This window comes from Olea europaea, chromosome 6 (genome assembly GCF_002742605.1).
Source record: "Olea europaea var. sylvestris chromosome 6, O_europaea_v1, whole genome shotgun sequence".
Lineage (NCBI taxonomy): Eukaryota > Viridiplantae > Streptophyta > Magnoliopsida > Lamiales > Oleaceae > Olea > Olea europaea.
In genome coordinates this window covers 10101129-10111595 of record NC_036242.1, presented here as the reverse complement: position 1 = coordinate 10111595, position 10467 = coordinate 10101129, and the positions used below count along the sequence as shown (strand labels likewise).

At 36.0% G+C, this 10467-nt stretch overlaps 3 protein-coding genes across 3 annotated transcripts; all 3 read left to right on the top strand.

Moving 5' to 3' along the window:
* Positions 1–472: 472 nt before the first annotated feature.
* On the top strand, positions 473–1248 carry LOC111395801 (uncharacterized protein At4g26485-like). Its single transcript, XM_023021956.1, has 2 exons — positions 473–667; positions 826–1248. The coding sequence occupies exons 1-2, from the start codon at positions 498–500 to the stop codon at positions 1112–1114; spliced, it is 459 nt and encodes a 152-aa protein (XP_022877724.1). The 5' UTR covers positions 473–497; the 3' UTR covers positions 1115–1248.
* A 961-nt stretch (positions 1249–2209) lies between these two features.
* LOC111395800 (uncharacterized protein At4g26485-like) lies at positions 2210–4392 on the top strand. Its single transcript, XM_023021955.1, has 3 exons — positions 2210–2455; positions 2880–3078; positions 3317–4392. Exons 1-3 carry the CDS (start codon positions 2305–2307, stop codon positions 4026–4028), a joined length of 1062 nt encoding a protein of 353 aa, XP_022877723.1. The 5' UTR covers positions 2210–2304; the 3' UTR covers positions 4029–4392.
* Positions 4393–6404: 2012 nt separating this feature from the next.
* Positions 6405–9933, top strand: LOC111395133 (disease resistance protein RPM1-like). The gene is made up of 2 exons (XM_023021145.1): positions 6405–6934; positions 7009–9933. Exons 1-2 carry the CDS (start codon positions 6405–6407, stop codon positions 9767–9769), a joined length of 3291 nt encoding a protein of 1096 aa, XP_022876913.1. The 3' UTR covers positions 9770–9933.
* The last annotated feature ends 534 nt before the right edge of the window (positions 9934–10467 follow it).

The following is a 10467-nucleotide window of genomic DNA, read 5'->3' as shown; positions in this document are numbered from 1 at the left end:
TAATTTTGCATAAACAAGAAAATTTTACGATAATTTGAGGAAACTTATGAAGAAAGCATAATGAACTAGGAGATCGCAGATATATTCTTGAAAATGTTATACAAATTACAAACCACATCTTGCAGTACATTGCCATGCTTAACGTCAATGCCAGTTCCTATTTTAATTCATATTGAGGCCTTCCAATAGAATATCAAAGTTCAACGCCTAGGACAAAGAGAGATGAAAATAAATGAAATCGTACTCCTCAAAAAGAAACTAATGCTTGAATAAAATTATTCTTACAACCTTGTCTCTCCAAAAGATTAGTTGGATCACCTTCTACTGTTCAGAAGATGTTTTGCTTTTTGTAACAAAAGTATAATTAACTAGACGATATGAAATTTGTATGTCGTGTTTGACAATGACTTAGATTGGTATCCCAATGTGCATATTTAACGTTTAAGGTTTCGCGTGTTAAATTTCCAGATTTTCTGAAAGCAAATTATACGCATGCAATGTCCAACATCGAGAAGCTAAGGAATAGGGAGAGCAAGGTCATGCATGGGATTGATGCTACTAATATTTCAAATCATCACTTGCTCGGAGAAATGAAATTTGATCGAATAATTTTCAACTTTCCATATGCTGGTTTTTTTAAGCATTTATCCCGCGAGGCTCAACTATGGTGAGTTATCATTAATTTGTTATTTCACCGAGAATTTTATCGCTCGTCCTTGAGTTAACTTCTTGTAATTCTTTTGGTTAATGACATCATTTTTCGACTTTATTGTAATAACATGGATAAATCTTCAATTAAATGACGTTATTTTTCTTCCTATGCAGTAAGCACAAAACACTTGTGAGTCTTTTTCTCAAGAATGCTAAGGATTTGATCAGTGAAAATGGTGAAATTCATATAACCCACAAGACCAATAATTTCCATGTTGATTGGAAGTTAGAATCCATGGCTTCTTCCTATGGACTTGGACTGATCGAGGCTGCGAAATTTAGTCACTTTGATTATCCAGGTTATCGCACCAAGTGTGGCTTTGGTCGTAATGATAATTTTTTATGTTACCCAAGCAAAACGTACAAGTTTGGGCTTAGAAGAGGCTCAAGTTCAGCGTGTTAATTAATTTACTTGATAATGTAGGCAAATAGATTTCGTGTATCTTTAAGGAATGGGACATAGTCCAATTTTGTGATGTCTGAGTGTCGTTAAAATATGAAAAAGTAATGTAGTGTATATAGTTTTTATTTGTTAGTTATTTGTAATTTCATCAGTATGTCTGTTGTTAAACTACTTTGTTTTCTCTTCATTCGAAGAAAGCATAGAAGTAGAAAATTGTGAGTTTGTTCTTCAAGAATGCTAAAGATATGATGAGCGAAAATGGTGGAATATCCACATTTCCTACGAGATCAATGATTTCCATATCAATAACAGCTTCTCCACCAATGTGTTAATGATCATTATGCCTTGAAATTTTTGAAGTACAATGTTTTTTCATAAAAATGCAGCGTAGTAAGTCTGATTTTATGGAAAAAGTATATATAACCCTTGCCAACAATTAAATTTAACTACAAATTTTATCGGTCCCATAATTTTTTAATTATATATTTCATCGACTTTTATCAAAATATACTAAAAATTTGATTTTAATATTTACCGAAAAGGGCATATTTTATATATTTATTCAAATTTGGAATTATTATTTATATTGCAGGTCCAACTATCAAAGTGATTTTTTCCGACGACAAAATCACCCAATGCCCAAACCACGCCCCCCATCAAACAGAATGGCAATGCAATCTGCCCCCCGGGGCACATCCGAGTTGGTGGAACAATTGCATTGGTGGGCTCACAAACCAAGCGTGGAGGGTTCGATTCCTGGAATGCAGCATCTTGGAAGGAGGATTTATCTCGAATGCAAGGTGTTGGAAGGCAGTGGAGAGGGTCCTCTTTGGAAAAGGAATAAAGGCCATGTAGGAACTTGGGAGCAAATAAGGGCACAACCCGCGTTTAACTTACTCAAGCTAATGAGGAGCCGGAAGCTTGAAGTCCAGGATTTAGTCAGACGAAGTTGGAACTTCTCGGTATAAAAAAAAAAAAAAAAAAAAAAAAAAAAAAAAAAAAAAAAAAAAAAAAAAAAAAAAAAATAATAATAATAATAATAATAATAAATGGCGAATGGCGATGCAATCCACGCCATTCTTTTGAAACGTCCTTTCAAATAATTGCATAAGATAAATACCTTTTTAATTCTCTCTTCAACAAGAACAGATCCATGTCTTCATCGGATACTAGTAAACCAGAAAGAATGTATGGAAACTGAGGAAGAAAAATGGATCAAACACTATTCATCGCTTCATCAAATACTGTTAGTGGGGGAAGGAGACTTTTCGTTTTCTTTGTCTTTGGCTCTCGCTTTTGGCACTGCATCCAACATTACAGCTTCTTCCCTCGACTCCTATGGTTTGCCCTTACTCCCCTTTCTTTTTCTTGAGAAACGCCGTCATTAGATTGGTTTACTCTCTACTTCTTTCTCTCTGTAGTTCTATGTTCTGCCGAGGGACTGAGGGAATCTGTGAATGGATTCACATGTTTACCTGATGTTTTTGTGCTTTCATTGATTGTTCTTAATTTTATTTTATTTTTGCTTGTTTATAATATATTCTGTGGTCCATATGGTTCAAAGAATTTATTGGAACCCACAACTGCTCTTGAATGTAAAATGCTTCTTACTTCTGTGGTTTTTTGTTTCCTCGAGGTTAATGCTTTTTCACTTGTTTGTATGTCCTTTAGCTAACTTTAATCTATTTCTTGTGCTTTGATCACTGTTACCTTTCAATTTTTTGTGGGCTATCTAATGTCCGAGTAATTCCTTTTGTTCAAACAGGTGAGTTAATCATAAAGTACAAGAATGCAAACGCAAATCTGTTTGCTTTGAAATTTAATGGGGCTTCCATTTTACATGAAGTGGATGTAAAGAAAATCAAGCTTCATCCAGGTCTTGAAAAACGGAAATTCGACCGAATTATTTATAACTTTCCTCACGCAGGTTTCCATGGGAAAGAACACAAGCCCGGAGTTATCAAGTAAGTCTGTGTATCTCTCAATGAAGAAAATAAGCTGAAGTTCACAGTTTGTGCTATCTATAGTTTAACCATTCCTAGTTGGGTTGCTCTATTAGTTTCCTTCTCATTATGTTTTCTCCTTGACATAGTTCAAAATCACTGTGACTGCACAAGTGATCATCACTTTCTCTGCTGCAATTCTTTTAGTATTTTTCTTGTACAGGTTAGAGGATTATGCTTTCGTAAATCTTATTTGCAGGTTGCACAGGAATCTTGCCTGTGAATTTTTTAGGAATGCTTGTGACATGTTGCAAGAAAATGGTGAAATACATGTTAGCCACAAGACGACGTATCCGTTCAACAATTGGAAAATTGGGGATCTTGCATCAAATTATGCTTTAGAGATGATTGAATGTGCTGATTTCAAAATTGAGGACTACCCAGGTTACACCAATAAAAAGGGAACAGGTTCCAAGTGTGACGAGCCATTTCCATTGGGTAAGTGCAGTACCTTCAAGTTCATGCTCTGCACTGCTGGGGCTACAAAATTGGCGAGGGTACGGAAGAGGAAGTTGGACTTAGTAACTGTAAAATATCTAGAGATCCCAATCCAGATTGAACAACAGCTGGCAGCATTATTTGATAAAGGACTTCCATATTGTCCGTTTACATTTACAAATGACATGCCTTTGCACAATGCACTAACACGGCACTCGTCCATTAGAAATGAATGCAGGAGAATATTCGGTGGTTATCTTAATCATGTAGAGCAAACGTTTGGAAGGATTGGTTATGATGTTCGTGGTTCTCTTAATGATGCTCTGAGGCTCGGTTTTGAAAGATACACGTCTGAAGTCCGTGGACGACCCTTGAGCGGTTATATTGATATTTTGAAAGAGCTTCACCAAATGAGCGTTTTGAAATCACAAAGGTTGAAACAGATGCTAGCAAATCGTGATATGCAGATGTGAAGAAGCTGCTGTGTACACACTTCACTGGCTTTTTTGTCAATATTAACACTTTACAAGAAGGATGCTTCCCATTTTAGAAAATGGTTGTGACTAATCGGGTCGTGGATTCTTGTTGATTTTTGGATTTTGTATTTTTGTTAATATTTCTCGATTGTGAAGCGTTTATGTAACTATGAAATTTTTAATTTTACTTGCTATTTTGGCTGCTGCTGCTTCGTCCTTTGCAAAGATGCTATATGTTCCAAATCACTAATCGAGTCGTGGACTCTTGTTGATTTTTGGCTTTTGTATTTTTGTTAATATTTCTCGATTGTGAAGCGTTTTTGTAACTATGAAATTTTTAATTTTACTTGCTATTTTGGTTGCTGCTTCGTCCTTTGCAAAGATGTTATATGTACCAAATCATTTACTAAATGGATGATCGAATTGACAAGTGTTGCGCCCTTATTGGATTGGACAGGCGCCCCTTCAGTAGGGAGAGTCACTTGTCAATTCGATCAAAAATTAGGTAAGATATTTGGTACAAGTAGATTAATTCTTTGCCGAAATAATACTTTTAAGATCCATGCCTTTTGTTCTTCTCAGCATCCATTATTTAGGCACAAATTTTTTTTATTCTTAAAAAGTAACACTATGAATTTCTATATGATCAATTTATCGATATCCAGCTGATAAAAAGAATATTTTTTTATTTTTCATTTTTTTCATTTTTTTATTTTTTTATGATTTTGTGTGATAAAATATCATATTTGTTGTACTTTTGAGATTTCAAATTATCTTTTGATTAATATATTTCAAAAGTATTTTGTTTTTTTTTTTTGGGACTTTTCAAAGTCTCCTCTTGCATTTTTTATTTGTAGGACCAGTTCTTTGCTTATTTTGATGAGTATTTCGTGGAAATTACATTATCGAATTCAACATTTATGGGCGAAAAATCTGTGAGTCATGTCATTTTTAGTCCAAACCAAAAGGTATTTCTCTCCCAGTTAAAAATTACTTTATATTATTCTAGTTGATTATCTTAAATGTAATTCTTATAGACAAAATAATTAATTCACGTTTTCTCTCTTATACATAATTTTTTTTGATTAAATAAAAATATAATAATTTAAAAAGTTATTTTTAAGCAAAAGTAACTTTATAACTAAAAAAATTGTGATCTTCATGGTAAAGGAGGATTTTGTCAACTTTCTGTGAAACTGCCCAATAGAGACAATAATTTGTGATCTTCATGGTAAAGGAGGATTTTGTCAGGCTTACAGATTGGACTCATCTCAATGTTTGGTATTGAACTCATGTCAAATGCCATATTTTATAATTTTAATTTAAGCCTATAAAAATAATAATGTTGAGATCGAGAAAAATTATCATTTTAGAGAGATTATTAATTTATCGATAAATGAAGAATTTATTAATTTATAGATTATCTTATATTTGTATAACTTGTATTATATTTTACCATAATACATATAGAAAATTTAAAAAAAAAAATTTTGAATGTGGTGAAATTTTAAAATTTAATCTGTGAACACACAAAAAGACTTTAGATGCGTATTTTTGAAAGAGGCGAATTAATGAAAAAATGTTGAAAATTAAAAGTTTGTTAATTTGTATAATTATGAACTTTTATAAATTTAAGCAATTATTATTTTATATATTCATTTGGCATTAAAGGATCTAAAAAAAATTATTATCTTGTGCATTTAACAGGGTTATTAATTTAATACACTGACTCAAGTTGGGATCTAAGAGTTTTATTGTTTAAACAAGATCATCAATTTATCGAACATTCGCTTATTTTGGCTTTCCTATATTTAGAATTGAACATATTTGTATGCCAAAAAATGAAAATTGTAATGATTTATTTCTTGTTAACCTTGAACTGCAAACTTATTTGGTTTCATTTTATTTATCAGCGTTTGGAGGGAAAAATAAAAAATAAAAAAAATCATAGTTTGCAAGGATCTATGACAAAGTCTTTATACGACCGTTCTACTGAAATATTTCTCCTTATGTACTGTGTATTGAAATCTCGACATAGTCAATATGTTTACTTTTCCTCGTTCAACTCATTAGGAATCTTCGTGTGTCTCTCGATTTCCACAAAGCGAGTTGTAAATGTTGTATGGCGACTGAAAGACCTAAACACGGTGTATGATAATGACATCGATCACCTCAAGCATCTGTTGCTGTATAAATAAAAATGATATCCCATTGGAGAGATCATTGCCATAAAATAAATTATTGAACACAGTTCCTTTTCGTTTTTTAGCGCAAGAGTTTCGGTAATTTCTCGTGCTTTTTTCTCGTCTGTCTCAATTCCACGGTGGTGCACAAAGGATCCTCCGCTCTGACGTCAAAGAAGAAGCAACAATCATGGCAGAAACTGCTATTTCTTCAGCATTGGTTTCACTTCAGATGGCGCTCCCGGCCATCAGCCTACACCTTAATCGCAAGAAAGGTGATCGTGATGAAGGTGATATGAAGAATAAAATTGAGAATATCATACGTTTGTTGAGGAGGATGAAGGCCTTCATAGAGGATAATGACGACCTTATCGAGCACGGCAGTAGGTTGCGCAAAGATCAAGTCGAACAAGTTCGAGACATTGCTTATGAGATAGAGGATGTTCTTGAGGATGTTTCCCTGCACAGCATGTATGAATTTCGCAGCAATAAAATCATTCGGAAATCTTTCGAGGTGAGCCATAATATCAAGCATGGCTATCCTCTTCGAGAGATCTCCGACAAGATCACAAGCATCAACAAAAATATCGAACTTATGGGCTCACAAATGAGAATCTTCGATCCCGCTGGATACCCCCCTTCAAGAGATACAAGGAGTTCTGGCACAAGCACTGCTCGAGTTCAATTGAGTCCTCTTCTCCTTGACGATGAACTGGTTGGGTATAAAAAACCCAAGGAAGAATTTGTTCGTCAATTGATAGATGATCGCATCATTCCAACACCTTCGGAGGGAGAAAAGGGACTAGTCAGAATAGCTGTGGTCGGCCCTGGTGGCTCTGGGAAGTCGACATTCGTAAAATTGAGAATATCATACGTTTGTTGAGGAGGATGAAGGCCTTCATAGAGGATAATGACGACCTTATCGAGCACGGCAGTAGGTTGCGCAAAGATCAAGTCGAACAAGTTCGAGACATTGCTTATGAGATAGAGGATGTTCTTGAGGATGTTTCCCTGCACAGCATGTATGAATTTCGCAGCAATAAAATCATTCGGAAATCTTTCGAGGTGAGCCATAATATCAAGCATGGCTATCCTCTTCGAGAGATCTCCGACAAGATCACAAGCATCAACAAAAATATCGAACTTATGGGCTCACAAATGAGAATCTTCGATCCCGCTGGATACCCCCCTTCAAGAGATACAAGGAGTTCTGGCACAAGCACTGCTCGAGTTCAATTGAGTCCTCTTCTCCTTGACGATGAACTGGTTGGGTATAAAAAACCCAAGGAAGAATTTGTTCGTCAATTGATAGATGATCGCATCATTCCAACACCTTCGGAGGGAGAAAAGGGACTAGTCAGAATAGCTGTGGTCGGCCCTGGTGGCTCTGGGAAGTCGACATTCGTAAAGAATGTGTTCTGGAAAAGAAACATTTTTGGACAATTTGATTGCCATGCTTGGGTTCATGTGTCTCGGCACTTTGATGTCAAGGAACTCTTAAGCGGTATGCTAGATCAATTTCGTACATCTAGAAAGGAACCATATCACCGTGAAGCTGGAGATATTCTGACTAATCTAAGAAATTACCTGATGGAAAAGAGTTACGTTGTTGTTCTAGATGATATTTGGAGAGTAGAACACTACGAGTGCATTATGAATGCTCTGCCAGATGATGTCTTTGGCAGCAGAATAATTGTTACCACCAGGGCTCATGACGTGGCGTCTTCGTTTGCATCCTCAAACCGATTTATACATAACCTGAATGGTCTGGAATGGCTAGATGCTTGGACGCTCTTCTGTAAAAAGGCCTTCCACGATAGCAATGGGGAATGTCCTTCAGAGTTGAAGGATTGTTCTAACAAAATTGTGAAAAGATGTGAAGGACTACCCCTTGCTATTTCGGCAGTAGGTGCTGTGCTATCACAGAAACCCAAGTATCCAGATGTGTGGGAGAAATTTCACGCCGGCCTTGGATATGAAATTGGAAGTAGTTCCTATCTGTCAGGTATTGGGAGTGTGCTGTTGTCTGGCTACAAGGATCTCTCAAGTGATCTTAAGAGTTGTTTCTTGTACTTCAGCATTTTCCCGGAAGATTACTCTGTTGATTGTGGGAGGCTCGTACGCTTGTGGGTAGCGGAAAGATTTGTGATGGAAACAGATGGGAAAACAGCTGAAGAGGTAGCCGAGGACTATCTTAACCAACTGATTATGAGGAATTTGGTTCATGTTTCCGGAAGGAATTTTGATGGTCGACCAAAAAACTGTCGAGTTCTCAACCTTTTGCGTGAATTTATTGTTCAGAAATGCAAGGACGAGAATTTTGTATCAGTTTTCTCAAAGCAAAACAGTCCAAACCAGAAAGTACGTCGCCTATCTGTTCAGAGTGCTTCCACTTGTTCGTCAAGGAACATTCAGATAGATTTCCCTGGTGTTCGTTCCATGTTCCTCTTCAGCAACGACAATAGTTCTCTCACTGCTATTGAAAACAAATTTCAGGATTTCAGATTGCTAAGAATCTCGGACTTGCAAGGTTCAACTCTGAAAGAATTTCCAAAAAAAATTGTTCATCTCGGCCTCCTAAAGTATCTTAGTTTCAGGGATACTGAAATAGAGGTGATTCCCAAGTCCATAAAGAAGCTTTATTACCTTGAAACATTGGATCTTAAGCGGACTAATGTGATCCAGCTTCCAAAAAAAATCCGTGTCCTGAAGAATCTCCGGCATCTCTTCGCCAGCAAAAAAACTGTGAAGAATTTTACAGATTTTGACTCTATACGAGGAGTTAAGGTGTTTGAAGGGATTAAAAACTTAACTAATCTACAGGCATTGTCTCTTGTGAAGGTTTGCAAAAGTGGTAGGATCATACGGGAGTTACAAAATTTGAGCCAACTCAGGAAGCTGGGACTTACTGGGATCCCGGAAGAATTTAGCAGAGACTTGTGCGAATCTATTGAAAAGATGAAGAATCTTAATAGTTTGGATCTAAGTACAACCACTAAGAAAGAGTATCTTCAACTGGGTGAATTGGTCAATCCTCCTAAATTTCTTCAGCGGCTATACTTGAAAGGACGCCTCGAAGAATTCCCGAGATGGATCTCCTCTCTTGATAATCTGTTCAAAATTGTTCTGAAGTGGTCCAAGTTGTACTACAGTCCACTGAATTCTCTTCTAGATCTGCGTAACCTCATGGAGCTTCAACTGGTCGATTGTTATGTTGGCAAGGAGTTAGTATTTGAAGATTCGAGCTTCCAAAAACTAAAGAAATTGGTTATTGAAGAACTTCCAGAGCTAGACAAAATAGTGTTTGAAACGAATGCTTTGCCTGAACTTCAACAAATATCACTCCGTAGATGTCAGAATCTGAAAATGCCTCCATTGGGCATCAGCAAACTTGCCAATGTTGAAGAGCTGACAGTGTATGATATGAACCAGGAATTTATGGCTGCAATTAGAAAGGGTGGTGAAGGCCGTGTTATGATCGAACATATTCCCGTGATTCATTCTTTCACCCATATTGGCTCATTTGAGAATCTTTCTTATTTTCCTGGAGTATGAAAACCATGCAATGTGTTCTGCAATCAATTTTCTCGTTTGATCTATGTATCATGTACTTGTAATGACTCTCTTTTATCAATATTGACCTTTTTCAGCAAATTTGAGTTTTTGGGATCTTGTTATAGAAATTCAGCTACTTTTCGTTAATGCTTACTAGTTTTGAAGATAATGCCTTGCCATTTATTTTCTTCTTATTTAAATACCAAGCCCCCCACTATACAATTTCTTCCATGTAAGTCCCTTGCCTTTGATTTTGTCAACTTAAGCCTTCAACTTTCGATAATCCCAAGTTGGTCCCTCATCGAGTCATCATTCGTAGTTTCAATATGGGTTTAGTCCATCAGCTCGTGTTTCCAAACACTTTTAGTCCTTCGACTTCTATTTTCTGCAAATTTGATCCTCTAAAGTGTTGAGAATGTTCAAGTTGGTAGCCAAACTTCTCCAAAAATAGAATTTGGTACCCAAAACTTGTGAATTCATCCAACTACACTTTCAAAGCTTCCAATCAAGTTCCCAACATCCTGATAGCTCCTCTATTCCATCCTTAAGCTCCAATTTAGCTTCAAATTCATTTTGCTCAATTTATCTTCAAATTGGGTATTAGAGAGAAGAAATTTCTCGAATTTAAATTAGACATCGATCTGAGAACTAGAAAAGCTTGTAAAATGCCATTATCAATAATTACCCGTACTTCTATA